Genomic DNA, 18,862 nt, shown 5'->3' on the forward strand with positions numbered 1-18,862 from the left:
GTGGTAATGGTTTCGGTAGTAGTGGGGGCGGTAATAGTGGTAGCAGTGGTAATGGTTTCGGTAGCAGTGGTATTGGTTTCGGTAGTAGTAGGGGTGGTAATATTGGTATCGGTGGTATTGGTGGCGGTAGTAGTGGCACCGGGTGTATTAATGGTTTCGGTAGTAGTGGCAGCGGTGGTATTAATGGTTTCGGTAGTAGTGGCAGCGGTGGTATTAATGGTTTCGGTAGTATTGGCAGCGGTGGTATTAGCAGCGGTGGTATTGGTTTCGGTAGTATTGGAGGCGGTAGTAGTGGTAAGTGTGGTATTAGTTTCGGCAGTAGTGGGGGCGGTAGTAATGGTAACAGTGGTAATGGTTTTGGTAGTAGTGGGGGCGGTAATAGTGGTAACAGTGGTAATGGTTTCGGTAGCAGTGGTATTGGTTTCGGTAGTAGTAGGGGTGGTAATATTGGCACCGGTGGTATTAATGGTTTCGGTAGTAGTGGCACCGGTGGTATTAATGGTTTCGGTAGTAGTGGCACCGGTGGTATTAATGGTTTCGGTAGTAGTGGCAGCGGTGGTATTAATGGTTTCGGTAGTAGTGGCACCGGTGGTATTAATGGTTTCGGTAGTAGTGGCAGCGGTGGTATTAATGGTTTCGGTAGTATTGGCAGCGGTGGTATTAGCAGCGGTGGTATTGGTTTCGGTAGTATTGGAGGCGGTAGTAGTGGTAAGTGTGGTATTAGTTTCGGCAGTAGTGGGGGCGGTAGTAATGGTAACAGTGGTAATGGTTTCGGTAGTAGTGGGGGCGGTAATAGTGGTAACAGTGGTAATGGTTTCGGTAGCAGTGGTATTGGTTTCGGTAGTAGTAGGGGTGGTAATATTGGCACAGGTGGTATTAATGGTTTCGGTAGTAGTGGCACCGGTGGTATTAATGGTTTCGGTAGTAGTGGCACCGGTGGTATTAATGGTTTCGGTAGTATTGGCAGCGGTGGTATTGGTTTCGGTAGTATTGGATGTGGGGGTATTAGTAGCGGTGGTATTGGTTTCGGTAGTATTGGATGTGGTGGTATTAGTAGCGGTGGTATTGGTTTCGGTAGTAGTGGCAGCGGTGGTATTGGCAAAACGGCGTTGGTAACTGTTGGAGCAAAAATTTGAAAATTTGAAAATTCGAAAAGTATACAGTGACCACAAAAAGTGGAGATTGATGTAAAGAGTGTAAGGTAAACCACATCGAGCTCTGAGTTTAATATAACGTTTTGTGTTGCACGTCAAAAAAAAAAAAAAAAAGAATATACCTAAATTATAGCATTTTGTGAGAACTGTTACAAAAACAATTGCAAAATGGAACTAGATATTACACTACGAATGGCACAATAATTTATAATAATTAATGTGATGTTTTGACAAATTATCGTATTGTATGGGTATTTATTAATCTTGATAAGTTCAGCTACCTCCTTTTTTTACTTCATAATTTTGAAATCTTAAATTTATGTTTTTCTGTATTCGAAGGACCCTCTGGACCATTAATGAAAAATTCTAATCCGGATTAAGATGTTAGAGTGAAAAATTAGAAAATGGTTATAGTTTTTAATATCACGATATTATTGGTACAAATGACCGGCACTTAACTCGTTCAAGTATTAGGATAATTTGTATAGAGATTCTTACCAGCAATTGTCACCATGAGCAAAACAGCAAAGATAGAAAAGAATCGTGCCATGATTTGGTTTTTCAAAGCTTTTACTCAGTTGGATTCGTAGTGAGTTCACTTTCGTTTATGATGCTGAATCTGTCGAATATTCCGGTTTATATATTTCTGGTTTTTGTTGAATATTTGTACAACTTCCATTGTTCCTTTTGTTGAGGTAATGCTATTGGAGCCGTCTGCGAAACAATTCCTCGACCGGGTGACGTGTACTAGGTGCTGTAAAAATAAGTTCCATGGTTACTAACTACGTTGTTGTTGCAGTGTCTGCCTTGAAATGATTTATCGATTTCCTTCTTACAACGGTTGTGTTGTGTTTATTTTGAATGATAGCTATCAAATGCAAGTCGCAGTGGAATTTGTCAAAACAGAAATGTCAAATGCATTACTACAATAAAAATGTAAAGGTTCTTTATACGTTTCAAACGACGAGAAATTTCTTCGAGGCATCTTTTGCAAATTAAAGATTGTTTTTACTCTCACTCTTAATGAAAATCAATAATTGCTGTTACTTCGACTTTTCTTCCCTCGTAGGATCTTTCGTCTATATTTTTCATAAACTCTGCTCCATCGTTAACGAGACATCGAGAAACTAATTCTGCCGAGTGAAATCCACTTAAACGGGACGGAAAGTGGAGAGCGATTCGAGCGTGTAAAATTCGTATTTCAGTTGTTCGCGGAGGGTAGTCGGTAAATTATCGGCAGCTTAACGGCTCCTCTAATTGAGCGGTTTGATCGAGCGACCCCTCGATTCCCGGTTCAGTCGAGGTCTTCATTCGCCTTTGATCGCGTCGTTAGGCACCTTCCAACGGGGTTCGTCGCAAACTTTCGATCGAGTGTCGTCGAACATCTCGACCGGGAGAGCACGAGGGAATCCCGCGTCTCGGACATTTAAATGCAAATACACTTTTTACTTATATTTATATGCAAATGTACAGCTGCTCCCATGGCGGGTGCGGTGAGAGGGCTACGACGACACCGTGCGAATGAAAACGACGTATTTCTGAGGCGAGAAAAGGGCGCTCGCACGTGATACATCGCAATTACCGTGTCGCGTGTACTACGCCGGTTTTGAACCAACGAACTCACAATGTCCATACCTTGGAAGTATAAAAACATTCGTCGATACTCCTTTTTACATTCTCAATGGCTTACGACACGAACTTCTTTTTATTCGACAGTCCTAGTGGGCCTCTAGTGTGGCCCTACTGTGCCTTTCTGTACTTTAGTGGGCCTATAGTGCACCCTTGTGAGCTCTAATGTTCTCCTGTGGACTCCTAGTATGTTGTAGTATGTTGTAGTATGCCCTATTGTGCTCTACTGTGCCCTTATGTACTCTAGTGGGCCTCTAGCGCACCCTAGTGAGCTCTAATGTTCCCCGGTGGACTCCTAGTATGTTGTAGTATGTTCTATTGTGCTCTACTATGCCCTTCTGTACTCTAGTGGGCCTCTAGTGGACCTTTAGTGCATCCTAGTGAGCTCTAATGTTTCCCTGTGGACCCCTCGTATGTTGTAGTATACTCTATTGTGCTCTATTGGGCTCTATTGTGCTCTACTGTGCTCTTTTGTACTCTAGTGGACCTCTAGTGCACCCTAGTGAGCTCTAATGTTCCCCTGTGGACCCCTAGTATGCTCTAGTATGCTTTAGTATGCTCTAGTGTGCCTCTAGTGTGCCTCTAGCGGACCTCTAGTGCACCCTACTGAGCTCTAATGTTCCCCGATGGATCCCTAGTATGTTGTAGTGTGCACTAGTATGCCCTATTGAGCTCTACTGTGCCCTTCTGCACTCTAGTGGGCTCAGTTGTCCCCTTGTTGGACTCTAGTGTGGTGTTGAGAGTCTCTGTGCACCCTAGTAGATCCCTAGTAAGACTTAGCGTGCTGTAATAAGTTCTTACTGTGTCTTGTGCCAAGACTGCATTGGAAAGATAATACAGTTATTCGTGAATGTGGATTTTATCGTCCCACAGGTTTAATTTCTTTCGTGAGCAAATTATATAAATAACCGTGAACACCCAACGCCGAAATAAACACGAAAAATCCCACGAGGAACACGGTGATGCACTCTCTGTGTCCTCGGAAATTCAAATTCCCTTTATGCGAAGGGCAGGGTGGACAATAACGGTCGTCGGTTACGCGGTGACGTTTCTCTTGGGCCGCAGATTGCACGAATTCTCTTATCGTCCCTGTGGAGGCTGGAAGGATTTTGTTCGGAGACAGTGCATCCTCTTTTCTCGCCGATCACGACTCGCGCATATAGCCGGCTTTTGTGTATCGTTATCGGTTATCTGGAGGTTTCCTTCGCGAACGTTCCCCGTTAAAACGAGTATCGGTAAGGTGAATCGGAGCGGTCCAGGCTCGTTCCCCGTGTTACGTCGCCAGTGTATAGATACATTGAGAAGAAAACGGGACGTTAAAGTAGTTTCAAATTCTCCGATAACCGACTCATCTAACGACCACAACCGTTAATATAGCTGGCTCGGTATAAACACTCGTTCATCGTTCTTTTTCCATTTTTATCGCTCGAGGTCGTCGTTCTTTTCGTTCGCGTTTCTAAATTCAGAGATCGATTATTGCAACACCACCAGCGGAATTCGAATCATCGATTCCCTAACGATAGTTCTCTTCGCGAGTGTCGATTTCTTTCTCGAGGTTCCTCGGCGAGGCTCGACGTAGATTCCCAAGATCGACGCGATGTTTAAAATGTAGATGCACTCATTTAAATACTCCGGTCGCTCTCGCGATTTAATCGTCCTCGTTTCTTGGGCCCTTCGCGTGTTGCCTCCCCCTCTCAACTTTTTTTTCCTCTCCCTCCGCCCATTATCCCGACAAGGGTTCTTCTTTCGCCAAACCGGAGTGCAAGAGAAAGAAAGAGAGAGAGAGAGAGAGAGAGAGAGAAAACGGCCGATCTGTAATCCGAAAGTTGTCAGCCGCACATCGCGCTGCCCTAATGGAATTTGAATGTCGTTAGCCGAAGTAACCGGGCGTGAGGAGAAGGGACCTTATCCCTATTACCGCGTCGTCCTCGGTGTCGGGGACACGGTCGCCCGCAGGTATCGCCCTTGAGGACGGTGCCGTCGTCGAGTTTATTGGAGCGCGAAAATGTGTCGGGTTCGACGATCGTTTTCTCTCGTGGTCGTTTGTTCAACGTTTGATGGCCCAGCACCCGGTGGCTCTTCTTTCGAGGGAACTCGAACAGATTTTTTTTCTCCCGGAGATCCCTCTCGAGTCGAGTGTTCGAGGTAACGGTTTACTAGTTACGAAAAAACATCGAGTCGAATTAGCTATGTGGTTCATTCCGCACGGTAAATGTTATTTTCGCACGTTCGCGGTACTTCGATTCCTGTGTCAACAATTAACGAAAGCAAGAGATGGTTTTATCGCGTCTCGACTCGTTCTCCCCCTCCTGTTACCGATTTTATTGATCTTAGCAGGAATTCCACCGTATCGATAAAACGCTGACAAAGACTCGTTGGTATCTGTTGGAAATGTACGACGAGAAGTTGAGCTCGGTTCGCGGAGGAATGTTTCGTCGCGTATATCGAGTCTCGATTTAAAGCTTCGCGAGACATGGCGGAGGCAGGAACTCCCGACGGCAACGAGGACTTGAAGAAGCGCTTTAAGAGAAGACTTCGACAGTATATCGGCGCGTCAGCAGGTTTCTCTCTTTCTTTTTCCTTCGGTTTTCTCGCAGTCAGCAATCGCAATCGACAACGAGACGACGACGTTCTAACCTAGCATTCGAAGCAACTGTCCGTCCCGCGACGTGAGATTCGTATTAGGAAAGGACCACGATCGAGAACAGATCGACGCGAGTAACACGAGCCATTCGTTGACTCGATTCCTCGACTCGAAACAGTGAATCTTTAATTTCCCTCCAATCTCAATTTTAACGCGTGCAATAACCCTCACGAAGTTTCCAAATTTTGTAAATATTCGATCGTAGAATATTTTATGGAGAGAAACCGATTATAATTCTGTCGTTGACAACGTCCCTCTAAGTTCGACCAATTGAGTACCAAATTATTGTCTCTTCGGTATTCTATCGTATTTTAAGTAGGGAAAAGTAATGCTCTCGAAGTACGTGTTTCATAAATAGGAAATGCTCGTTGTACGATCGTCGCTCGGAATCTGCCGGAACCTTATAGCCTCTACGAACGTAAAACTAATAGAAAACAATCGAAATACACTCCCGTATTTGAATCTCAATTTCACCGGAAAAGGCTCGTTATCGTTTACAAGTATTTTCAGGGGAATAAAAAGACAAATTTCAGAATTTCATTCTTTATTAAGTCGTTCGAAACTCTTTACAAAGATAAGTCAGTTAGGGTCTGTGATCGTTGAATGGACGGAATGGACGATCTTGTAACGAATAAAATCTCTCGATCTTGCAACGAGACACGACGGTTTCCCCAGCATGCATAGGCGGTTTCTCGTTGGGATGTGGTATCGGTTGGAGTGCACCTTGCGCGGAGATCTTGAAGATTGAGCACGGATATGGAAGCTTGCCTATGAACCTGGTCGCATCGGTGTTCCCGCTGGGAGCGGCGTTGGGAACGATAGTGTTGCCGTTTCTGATAGACAAGCACGGCCGGAAGTGGACGATGATGTACCTGGTACCGCCGTTTCTCGCCGGTTGGATCTTCATTATTGCATCAGGGATGATGATCGCGCCGTTGCTCATCGGCAGACTGCTCACAGGCGCCTGCGGCGGGATGTTCTGCGTCGTGGCGCCCATGTACTCCGCTGAGATCGCCGAGAAGGAGATCAGAGGTAGACCATCACCTATACTCGTTCGTCAGAGGACTCCTCGGACTCTGTTCACCGGAACACTCCTTGGACACTGTTCTCCAGGTACTTTGGGAGTCTTCTTCCAATTGTTCATCGTGATCGGGATCCTCTACGCTTTCTGCTGCGGCTACACGAGAAGCATCATGACGACGTCGATTCTCTGCAGTCTCGGGCCTCTACTCTTCGGATGTATAATGTTCTTCATACCGGAGAGTCCGTTACATTACCTGGCCGTGGATAACGAGGAGGCTGCCAAGAAGGCTATGCGGTTCTTTCGTGGACCTGACTACGACATCGATCCCGAGCTCCACGCGTTCAAAGTCAGTATTACTGATAGGAATATCTCTAAGGGACAGGGGAACATCTCTTAGAAACATATCAAAGGGACAGGGGAACATCTCTTAGGAACATCTCTGAGAAAGTGTCCAAGGGAAATGACATTGCCCAAATTTTATCATCGATCTTCTCGCGTCTCTCGAACCACTCGAGTTAGAGATTCTTGAGCAAGGATCCTGAGAGATTTGGGCAAGGTTTCTTTGACACAGTTGTCGTCTATGGAGGAAATTCACGAGAGATTGCGTCGTCACGTGAACAGGAACAGGTGCAACAGAGATACAAGGAGAAGGTGACGCTTAAATCGTTTCTGAACAAACCGGTGATGAAGGTCATGATGCTCGCGTACGGTCTGATGATATCGCAACAGTTGAGCGGGATCAACGCGATCATCTTCTACGCGGAGACCCTGTTCAAGCAAACCGGCGTGGACCTGGACTCTATGTTACAGATGGTGATCTTCGCGGTGTTCCAAGTGTTCGCCTGCGTTGCCTCGGCGTTGCTGATCGATCAGGTTGTCGCACGAACCCTCTGCCGCTACCACGAGCGGAGTAGCTGTGCTCGTTTACCAGCGATTTGCGGGGCAGCTACGTCCCGATAACGGGGGCATCCCAATATGGTCAGATCGCGAGACGCGTTCGCGCAAAGGAACCTTCCGACCGTGGTACATCACGACGAGCACAAAGTCTCTCGAGGGTTACGAATCTCTCTCTAAAGATCCCATTGAGATTGGCCAGGGACTTTCAACAGTTGGATAACCGAGCACAGTGTTCTACGTCACGTGGAGGGTGGAGAATTCTATCTATAGGAGCGTTTTGGGAACCTGGAACCTTTTTCCAGGTGGGTCGAAAAATCCTGATGGCGGTGTCGGTCGGCACGATGTGCGTATGCCTAGTGTGTCTGGTGATTTTCTTCGTTCTGAAGAACACCGATCCTTCAAAGGCCGATTCCATATTTTGGTTACCCCTAGCGTCTGCCTGTACCTATATCGTCGCCTTCTGTCTCGGTGCTGGTTAGTAACTTGGATCGCTTCAGGTGTTCACAGATGGTCTTTCGGGCGAATTCAACTTGGACTATTTTTCGAGCAGGTCCTATCCCTTGGTTGTACATGGGCGAGATCTTCCCACCGAAGTTGAAGAGTGTCGCGTCATCCAGCGCGGTCTTCTTGAATTGGCTACTGGCGTTCATGGTGACGGTGTCCTTTTCAAGCGTGGTCGATGCGATCGGGAACGCGGGCATTTTCTCGATCTTCGCCGTGATTTGCGGCCTGAGCACGGTTTTCGTAATGGTTTTCATGATCGAGACCAAGGGGAAGACTTTCGCCGACATTCAACGGCAGTCTGGAACCTTTACAATCAGGCTACCATCGCCGTGAGTTTTATGGCGAACGCTCCAGCCTGGGTCCTGTACTTCTGATGTCTGTAGGGTTACTCCGTTGATATTATTTATCCATCTTAGAGTTTTATTAGGTTCGGAATGTCATTTCGTTTTCCAATATTGAGAGTATATAATTTAATGAAATGTTTATACATTTAAAAAGAATCGTGTTTTGTTTTCATCAAAAAAAAAAAAACGAAAGGACTTTCCGAACAACCTAATAAAATTCTAAGATGGAGAAATAATCTCCACGGAGTAACTTCAGAAGCACAGAATGAAATGACATTCCGAACAACCCAGTGCATATAATTGTAGTTCGAGATCGAACCTAATTGTTAAAGAATAAACGGAAGCAAGGTTCGACGAGAAGGTAAAATGAAAAGAGCAGCAATCAATTGACGAATTCGGTACAGTTTTACTTTTTTTCGTCTCGATGATCTTGCCAAGTCGTCATCGAGCAGCTATAACGTTCCAAGTACCTTAGAGACGAAGGACATCGAGCGTGAGCGTGTGTTTTATCGCCCTGCAATGTCTTTTAACTGCAGAAGTATCTAACTTGCAGTTAGACACTTGCAAGTTATCAAACTGCATAATAGCAATTGGTAACTACTGGTTCGTCGATCGCTACCAGAAGCTTCGATTCGGAATATATCTGGACTTCTCTACGGTACAAGTAAGTCCTGAATTCTCGTCTCTTGGAGTGACTTTTACTCCTGAAGTTCGACAGAATTCCATCAGGAGTTTTGAAGAGAAAGGACAGTGATCGAGTAAGTGTACTTGGACAATGGCACGAGGATAGGAGATACCTAGGGGAAAAAATCCTAACAACGAAGCAAACGTATATCTGTAACGATCCACGACTCTGATCGGTACACCTCGAGTCTTGCAGCTGTGTTATATCCATTCAGTGGATCTTCTTACCGGTTAAAAGGACATTCGAAAGGGTAAGACGACGTGCCAACCGCCACGATCTTCGAGTAGACGAGTTTCCATCGAGAAGCAGGGGAGACGGAGGAGACGCTGGAGAGAAAGAGAGGATGCACTCGCTAAACTTGAACTCGGGATTATGCAGCTTGGGTATGCACCGACACGTACAATGCGTCTCCGTTGCGCGTCTCGCCCTTGGTGCTGTCTCGAGTCAACAATGATCCGCCTGTGGCTGGCTGGCTGGCTGGCTCCGCCCATCTAAAATGAAAAATCACCGAGATTAGTGTGCGACGACGAGTTATTTATAACGAAGCCTCGGTGTTATGAGCGAAAAAGTCTACGACGCGTTCTTTCGTGGTCGTTGACTCTGGGGGTAAGGGGAAGGGGTCAGTCGGAGAACACCGACCGATGACTGATCAATGGGCTTGATCGATGACCGCTCGGATCGCCGAGCGGAAAATGGCGAAACTCCCCTTCCGTTCTTTTATTTCTTGCCGGTACGGCTTGGAAAGTGTGTTAAAATATTCAGGGTAGATTGTTGGCAACTCTGAGGTCATTGGGAGGGAACGGAAGTGTATTTCGAGATTGTCTACCGGCTATCATTTATGTAACCATCGATACAGGGAGTATCGAAAGTTACCAGGGAAAGTCTGCTGAAATATTCAAGGAAGACTGTTGGTACCCGTGGCTCGTCGGCAGGGAACGCACGAATATTTCGAGAGATTCTCGACAAGCTATCATTTACCTAACCATCGATTCAGGGATCTCACGAGTATCCAAAAAATTACTCGTGTATCGAACTTACCGGGAGAAGTGTGTTCAAATATTCACGGTAGATTGTTGGTACTGTTAGGGTAATTGGGAGGGGACGGGAGACTTATTTCGAGCACTTTGAAACATTCTCTACGAGCTATCGTTTACGTAACTACAGATACACGCTTAGTCGAATATTGAGAATCGCTAGTTACCAAAGTCCAATATCGAGTATCTCCGTTTGAATATCGTTCTAAGAAGGATATCGTTCCAAATATCTTTCCAATCTACAAAATTTGGTATCATCGTCCAGAGATTCGACCAGTTACTACGGTCTACTATTAACTCGGTCACCGACACTTGAATATCACCTAACGAGAGGTTTACTTCATCTTTAGGAGCTTTATTAGACGTCTCTTTCTCGATCCACGGAACTTCGAGACAGAATATGCGTTATCACAGAGAGATTCAAGTACCGAAGTTATTTCGAGCAACAGAGGGTCTTCTGTTAAATATCGTTCTCGTCTAGGATCAGTTCTATTTTCTCAATTGTAGGGGGTCTGTGGTAACCATGTTCCACTAAAGCTACTTGATTATTTTTTCTATAAAAATTGTATCTACACTCGTCTTAATTGTTCTTCCAATTCACGGTGTTTCGAGGCACGAATGGCATCGTGCGCCGAATTTCGATTGATTTTCGTTGGTCGATCGACGACGATGACCCTCCCCGGGTCTCACCGCGTGCATTTGTCATGCAGTTGCCATCGCTCCTCGGTAGGCGTTCGCTTTCATCGATTATGCATTCGAATTTATATTTATGAAGCGTGTAGTAGCTGCTCGTATCGGCGTTCTAATAATGGATGCTGCTATAAAGCTCGCGTCAGGGTCGCCCGTTGCGACTTCGCCTACTCGTCCTCGCCGTTGAAGATTTCCCGCTTTATACGCTCAGAGATGTGTTTCGCGGACGCTCCAACGAGCGGCGCTGCGTTTCTCCAACGCGTCGTACCCTCTTCGGAAGAAATGGGGGGCCTTGGAGTTTCCCTCGGATACTTGGGCCTTGTCGGAATCTTTTCCATCGACTTTCACTTCGTTAACACTATTAACACGGATATCGAAACGTGGATCTCTTGTATTTGAAAAAGACAACCTGTACGCTTTTCACCTAGTACTTGTCCAATTTGCAAAATTATATTTTATCTCTCTTCTTTTTTCTACAGTTAGGTATACGATAATGGAAAATTGATCGCGAAAAGATTGCTCCTTTTCATTGAAACTCGTTGTTCTTACATAGGTACCAAGGTAGTGTTAATAATTTCAACGTAAACTACTCGAAGTCCATCATTTTGGATCGGTGATTCTAGCGTACACGAAGGAGTTGCGAACCAATCGGCGAAGTCTCGTGTAAAATTGGTCCTTGTCGAAATATTCTCCATCGACCTTGGTTCATTCGTCGACCACCATAAATTGTAAGAGTCGCCAAATAATATCCCGTACGGTGTAATAATAATAACGATAAAAAGAAAAGGAACAAGATCTCGAGGACGGCGACGATCGACGGGATTATTTCTCCCTTTGGTAGCATCGCGTGTCAAGAAGAAACCAACGGGGGCCCCCCGTCTTACCCCCCTGCGTCCCGTTAATCCATATTCGGCGCGATCGCGAAGGGTGTCCAGTTTCTGGCCGCGATCGCGTTCCCGTTCGTCGCTCGAAACGACGTTTCTTTCGATGTTGGTAGGGAGTGGTCGAGACAACGACGACGCGTTCTCTTCGTCGCCGAATAAATTTGCCGGCGAAACCGAAAGCGTGCGTGAGAAAGCCAGCCGCGCAAGAAACTCTGCCCCCTCGTGACGGGTGGGGGAGGGGGCAGGGAAGAGGACACCAGACGGGTTTTTCGCGCGTCGCGGCAAGAACCATCGATGGTGTTCGTTCTTTGCTGGAAAGAGACGACTCTCCTGGACGTCGACCAGACGACAAGACCCGAAGAAAAACGGGGGCTTGGAATAACAACTCGGTGGATACGAATTCTGGACCCCCCCCCCCCCCCCCCCTGATCTTGTTGAATCTTTCGACGCGTCGAAAATTTTCCAATGGACAAATAGCGACCGGAAGGTAAAACTTACGAGGAAATTGTGATTGGATCGTTGTTGCGCACGATTTTGGACTTCTCTGTGGTCATTTTACATTTGTTGATATTTTTGAATTGTTCGGTACGTTGAAAGTTCCAACGAGGATTGAACGTCCACGAATAGAAGATTCGAAGAATACTGGAGGGTTGCAGTGACGATTCTTGATACGATTTTGGATTCTTTTCTCTTCTGGTCTCTCGAATTCTTGGATGCGTTGAAAATCTCGAGGAATAATCTCCGTTCGACGTTTAGCCATTCACGGTGCGCGTCTTGGAACCCACTCGACGCGTTTTTCCACGTTCCACCAGTTAGCGACGCGTTCCTTGGAAAGAAAGCTGGCGCGCTTCGGTCAACTGGGCCGCGGTGAGAAAAGTTTGAGAAACGCCTGTTCTTAATTGATAGAAAAATCTCTCTCTTTCTCCCGCGCGTCTTTTTGTGGTAAAATATTTTCCGTTCGGAGAAAAATTACGCGAACGAGAGGAGTTGGGTACAGCCTCGGTCCCCTCCTCTCTATGTGTCCTTTCGCAGCGTCTCTCGACGCGGGACCAGTCGATTGCTTACAAGAGAGAAAGAGAAAGAGAGAGAAAGAGAGAGTCAGTTGGTTGTCGCTCGTTCGAGAACCGTCTCTGTTGTATATTTCATGAACAGCGAGTTTCCATCCTCGTCGTTGCAGGACGAGTCTCTCCAGGCTGACGCGATGTACCGAGCCACGCACACGATATCCCATCGGCGAGCCATTTTATTATACTCCCGACGTTCACGTTTGCGGAAAATTGCGTTTCCTCCACAGTGCCCGGGACCGTTCTTTGAAATTTACATGCCAAGATTGCGGTGATTACGAGTGTCAGCTGTTCGTGAAACTTTAGCAACTTTGCTCTAGTACCCAACTTTGCTCTAGTACATATCTTTGCTCCATAATAGTTTGCTCCATCGAAGTTTGCTCCATCAAAGTTTGCTCTATCGAAGTTTGCTCCATCAAAGTTTACTCCATCAAAGTTTGCTCTATCGAAATTTGCTGCATCAAAGTTTACTCCATAAAAGTTTGCTCTATCGTAGTTTGCTCCATCAAAGTTTACTCCATACTAGTTTACTCCATAGTAGTTTGCTCTATCGTAGTTTGCTCTATCAAAGTTTACTCTATCGTGGTTTGCTCTATCGTGGTTTGCTCTATCAAAGTTTATTCCATCGTAGTTTGCTCTATCAAAGTTTACTCCATCGTAGTTTGCTCCATCAAAGTTTGCTCCATCAAAGTTTGCTCTATCAAAGTTTACTCGATCGTAGTTTGCTCTATCAAAGTTTGCTCGAGCATTCAAGTATTTATTAATCGATCCAGAGGTTGGCTGGTCGATAACGCGTCTGCAGCTCATCGCGAGTCGGTGTTTCGAGGCACAAAAGAGGGTTCGTTCGGAGTTCGGGTGTGCTCAGCCACCCGGTTCCTCCACCTTAACCCTTCCATTGGCACGATATCGCCGCGAACACGTTCTATTCTTCCTGCCGCCGCCCCTCTGGCTGCCGGCAATCTTGTTTACCTGTCTCCTCTCCGCCTGCCCCCGCTGCGTTTCGACCCACACGCAATCCCCACGCTTCAAGGTTCCCGCGCGCGGATCGCTTCGCAGACGGCGCGGACGCTCGCGCAGATGTCTCCTCCGTGTGTACGCGTGTGTGCGAATGTGTATCTCCGTGTGTGTGTGTGTGTGTGTGTGTGTACGTCAGTTTGTGTGCGAGTACGTGTCCCCTTTCCCTCCTCTGCCATCTCCCTCCCACCTAGATTGCACACTGCACCATTGCACTGCGAGGCCAATGGCCTCTCCGTTCGGTATCGTCGACTCGCTCGCTCGTTCGCTCGTTCGCTCGCTAGCGGCGACAACTCGAGCCGAGGAGAGCCGAAAAGCATGTTGCTCGCGCGCTTTTTGCGCGTCGAGCTCTCTCTTTCTCTCGGTCCGTCTCTCATCGGCTCGAGCGCGCGTGAGGCCACGCATGCAACGTGGAGACTCCCCTCTGACGATCGTGACTCCATCGCGAAAGGAGGACAGGTCACCGTGTCGCGGGCGCTGATCTTTCCATCGAGCACTTTTATGGATCGTGGAAAACCGAAGCGTTCGTTCTGTGCCATTAACATTGACGTTCCGACTTCTGTTCGGTCCTTTGTTAGAGTTTGTCGATGTCCGTTGCAGTTCGTAGATTGCAGTTTACTATTCAGAATCAATGTGGGTGCAGCGTTCAGTCGGTATCGGTGTATATATAATACTTGGACGAAGCTTCGGAGAACTATTTTTTTAGAAAGTCTACCGTTGAATAAGTCGAAAGAAGGGTACAGTGTTTCCAGTCGAGGGCTTTACGTTTCTTTATGTAATTTTTCAACACGTATCGTCTTTGCTCCACTGTAAGAGTATACAACACTCTATAAATGTTAACCCCATATGTATATAAAAATCATTAATTTCGCAGGAGATATTTTTTATTCAGATATTGTTAGAAAACTTCAAAGTTACGACTACAAAGTCCAATATGTATTATCATCGAATGTGGTAACATATCACCCGGTACATTACACAATCCAAAACATTGAACCTCTTCTCCGGAGAAGCTTAGAGTTAATAAAAGATCAATGGTTTTAAAGTTAAAGTGTTCCCTAAACCGTCTCTCAGAACCTCCTCCAGCTGTAAAAGTGTTAAAAATAATATCCAGAAAAGAATAAACACCAGAATGCGAACCCTCGGAAACTATTCAACGTTCATCCGAAAGGTTTCTCGCCGCGAATAATAATAGGGACGTAAATCAAGTAGGTGATACATCAGGTGAGACACACCCTGTATAGCGTCTCAATGCAGACAGCACTTCGCCAACGTATTCGAGCCGTCTTCGAGACCTCCTCGGAGCGCGTCGAAGCTCTCAATTTAGCTGCCAACGTGGCAGAAGTAAGGAAGTAGGGTGTCGTCCCGTGGGCGATTAATTAATTTCTATCTGCGGCGATCTCGAGCATCCGGATCGCGGGATTCTCGTTTCCCCCGCGCGCTCGCTATCGGCCTCCATAAATAAAGCGACAACAGAAATAAACGCATATCGGCTCTCGGCGGTCATCGTGGACTCGCGCGCGCACGGCTATCTACTATCTCTCCTCGCTCCTCTCTCCTCTCGCGGCTGTTCTAGCTCTCCCTCGACGGAGAGAGCGAGTCGAGCAACCCGTAGGAGGTCGACGTCAATGGAGATCGCTGTTTCGACCGGTCTTTACGGAATCCTTTTATCACCGTCGCGGAGGTCTGGGAGAAAGAAACCGCTGTGCGCGCACGTGACATCAATGGACGCGTTTCAGCCTCGAGCGTTTATCGTCGGTAGTAACGTCCATCGGCAGCTCCTTCCCTTTCCCACGTCCAGGCCCTTTTTCGAATCTTCTATAGGGAAACGATTTCGTCTAATCGCTCGTTGTTTCTATTCGTCAGCTACGGAGAAGTTAGCGAAGTACAATTTGGAAAAGAGGGTACGATGCAGGTAATTCTCCCCTGTCCGATAATATTTCACGGTGTCGATTATGGTACAAATGTATTGAAAAGAAAAAAAAAAAAAAACATCGGAAACTTTGATTAAGATTCTCGGTAAATGTACCTCGAATCGGACCGTTCTCTTTCCGTACCATGCTCGCCTCAGCTTTCTATATCGTGACTATAGTGTCCCCTTTTGGTTAATTTTGTCATTTCAACAAATCCTCCAAGTTTCTCGAGGTGTTTCTCCACGCGAATCGCGGTTCGTTAAAGGAGATCGGCTAACGCGCATTGCGCGTATTACCGAGCGACCCAGTTGCATACCGAATGCAGTTATCGTGTGGGCTGCGCGTGTAGGATACCGTTGTCGATGCGACTGCGATTTGCAAAGTCGACCAGGCTTTCTCCGTTTCTTCTGTTCGACTCGGTTCGCTTCCCTGTTGATGGGGGGGGGGGGGGGGGGGAAGGACCGGTCCTCCCATGCAATTTTCGATCGTACTGGCTCACCTTATCCGAGCTTTTAATACACTTATCTCGAACGGGCGGGTAAACTGCGCGGTCAGCTTCGAAATTATGGCATTTTTCTGTCGTTAACGAGGTGATCGTTAACGGTGCCTGCGACAGAAGCGTGTATCTTGTGCATCGCGTCGAACTCGTCCCGTTCGCGCTCCGATTCTTTTTATTTTCGTTGTCCCGATGGACCGGTTTTCTAAGTCGATGGGCAACAAGAGAGTTGCAAAAAGCGTTCGATCGACTCTGGATCCCAGGATATCGATGGCGTTCCATGGGGCAGCTTCGTGGAACGTTACAGGGGGTCTGTCGAAAGTTTTGGCAAAAATTTCCTTGAAAATTGATTCGGTCAAGAGCAAACCCTATGCAGAGTAGACTCTGCCAAGACTCTTTTTAGAGTAGATTCTGCCAAGACTCTTTTTAGAGTAGATTCTGCCAAGACTCTTTTTAGAGTAGATTCTGCCAAGATCCTTTCTAGAGAAGACTCTGCCAAGAATCTTTTTGAGTAGATTCTGTCAAGATTCTTTTTAGAGTAGACTCTGCCAAGACTCTTTTTAGAGTAGATTCTGCCAAGATCCTTTCTAGAGAAGACTCTGCCAAGAATCTTTTTGAGTAGATTCTGTCAAGATTCTTTTTAGAGTAGACTCTGCCAAGACCCTTTCTAGAGCAAACTCCGCCAAAACCCTTTCTAGAGCAAACTCTGCCAAGACCCTTTCTAGAGCAAATTCTGCCAAGACCCTTTCTAGAGCAAACTCTGCCAAGATTCTTTTTAGAGTAGACCCTGTTCAGAATAGATCCAGTCTAGAAAATAGGTGCTGTCTGGAATAGGTCCTTCTATAATGGTTCTGTCAACCTACACCCTGTCACAGTAGATTCGTCTTTCCACCTATCGGGAAGTTTCGAATTCAATGTTCCCTTTCAAACGATTGGCCGTATTTCGAGTGGAGCTGTCCCTCGTTGTTTTCCACGTCGAGTCCGTCGAGCGATCAACCGGTGGAATGCAATCACTCCCGCGATTATTTTTACAAATACCTTCGGGGCGTGGTTCCGGCAACTGCTAGTCTCCAATAATTCCGCGACTACAAATGGTACAGAGAGAGACGGAGAGTTAGAGAGAGGAGAATCGGAATTCGTTCGGAGTTTCGTGCACGCGACCGACTAAAATATTCGCGTGGCATCCCGAGACCCGGGAACTTTTAATTACGCGACCCGCTTGCAAAGAACGAAACACAAGGGCTGGGAAGGCAGACGCGGAGGGATGGTTGGAGGCAGCCGGTGTAAAGGCTGTCAGCGGAGAGAACGAGGAAAAATAAGAAGAAAAAATCTACTACAGGGATCGTAAAGCATTCGCGCAATAAAACTGCCTGCAACAATGGGGCAGGGTACATATATTTTAAGAAATTAATTTGTCGAAGGACAAATTGCTTCGTTCTTCGCGATACCCGTGAAGAAGAGAGTGGTTGGGGGGTTACAGGGCCGTACGAACGAGAGTTTAACCTTGCCACTCGATCTCCCTTTCTTCGCGTTCTTTCTTTTTCACCCCGTGCCACTTTCACTTCGAAAGGGTAGAGGATCTCGCGAATCCTCCCCGAACGGAGGGACAGAGACCACCGCGGAAACTTCGTTTCGACTAATTTACGCGCTCGTAAATCTCGCGGCGCCTGCCCGCGTCGTTGTTGCCGCCGCGACGCGCCCCCCCCCCCCCAATCCCCGTGAAAATAATAACGAACCGCGATTCGTAAAAAGAGGAAGAGTTGATCGATGGCGGAGGGACGAACTTCTCGAGCCCTCCGGGTGGACGAGACGTTCGTTTTGTCGGTGTTCAAGGTGTGTATAGAGTTCTCGAAGACGCGCGGAAGATGCCTTTTTTAACCGGTTAACAGCATTTTGTTTACCTTTTTTATTTACGCCTCGAGACAGCCGGTGAGCTCTTATCGAATAGTCGTGTTTCGAACCCATGTGTTTTATTTTAAAATATAATCGAAAAAATATTACAGAATCTTGAAAAAAAATTGGCTATTCACCTTAAGGGTCGTCTGGCTGAAGTATTCCAACGAATAAGTCTTAAAATTGCAATCACGGATTGTAAAAAAATATATAGAAAGAAACAAAGGGGAAGGATATTCGAAGAATTTGATGAAATATCTTAGAAAGACGATGGAAGACTCCATTAATATCGTGGTTAAATTATTACACCGTTTGGTATTTATTAATATCGACAATGGTATTGTTTCTTACGTTTTGTGTCGTCGATCACCGGTGTCCGACACGGCGCTTAAGCACAATGACCTCTATACTTTTCTTTTTATCGTTTCTTCCGCTCGTAAACGTCTGTTTATTTTACGAACTTCTCGATTTGCTTAGCACAGCTGAGTAACGCGCGAAACTCCCTAGCGAGCGCTAGGGAAATTTTTGCAACATCGATAATAGGTACGTCAACACCACGAGCGTCGAGTGTTAACTCGTCAGGCTGACAGCGGACACCAATTACCAGCGAATAATAGACAGTGGGCGTTCGAGAAAAGAGTAAAAATTCATTTGCGCTCGAGTACGCGACGATTGTTCGTAGAAAGGATAAATAAATAACGAGTTGACCGGTACCTGGGCAAAGACAAGTTCTCGTTGCGAAAAGGACCATTTTCAACAATTTATTTCGAAAGAACCACCCGATCGATCGCTTCGATTCTTTTTTCATAAGGAAGAAAACACATTCCAGATTGCCCGAAAAAAATCCTCCAATTTGTTCATAACCGACCAAGTGTCGTTTCGATCGACGAGGTGGATCTTACCATCGGTAAAAATTGTTTAACTCCGCAATTTCCGGATAAAGCTACACGGTAATATAACTTCCCTCTATCGACGAGGGGTTTACACCCCGTC

General features: G+C 46.4%; 1 protein-coding gene across 7 annotated transcripts in view; it reads left to right on the forward strand.

Annotated features, from left to right (window-relative positions):
* Positions 1-18,862, forward strand: part of Heca (hdc homolog, cell cycle regulator) — a 205,496-nt gene that overhangs the window by 104,721 nt on the left and 81,913 nt on the right. For 3 of the 7 annotated variants that reach the window (XM_076308775.1, XM_076308776.1, XM_076308774.1), the window contains 5 exons: positions 6,103-6,459; positions 6,541-6,797; positions 7,073-7,324; positions 7,651-7,822; positions 7,899-8,574. The exons of 2 other annotated variants lie outside the window; for them this stretch is intronic. In XM_076308775.1, the coding sequence (XP_076164890.1) occupies positions 6,198-6,459; positions 6,541-6,797; positions 7,073-7,324; positions 7,651-7,822; positions 7,899-8,185 (1,230 nt within the window). In that variant the 5' untranslated portion in view covers positions 6,103-6,197 and the 3' untranslated portion in view covers positions 8,186-8,574. Of the gene's footprint in view, positions 1-6,102; positions 6,460-6,540; positions 6,798-7,072; positions 7,325-7,650; positions 7,823-7,898; positions 8,578-18,862 lie in introns of those variants that run through there. 2 more of the 7 variants (XM_076308778.1, XM_076308777.1) reach the window with 2 other exon arrangements.

This window comes from Ptiloglossa arizonensis, chromosome 4 (genome assembly GCF_051014685.1).
Source record: "Ptiloglossa arizonensis isolate GNS036 chromosome 4, iyPtiAriz1_principal, whole genome shotgun sequence".
NCBI classification, from domain to species: Eukaryota; Metazoa; Arthropoda; class Insecta; order Hymenoptera; family Colletidae; genus Ptiloglossa; species Ptiloglossa arizonensis.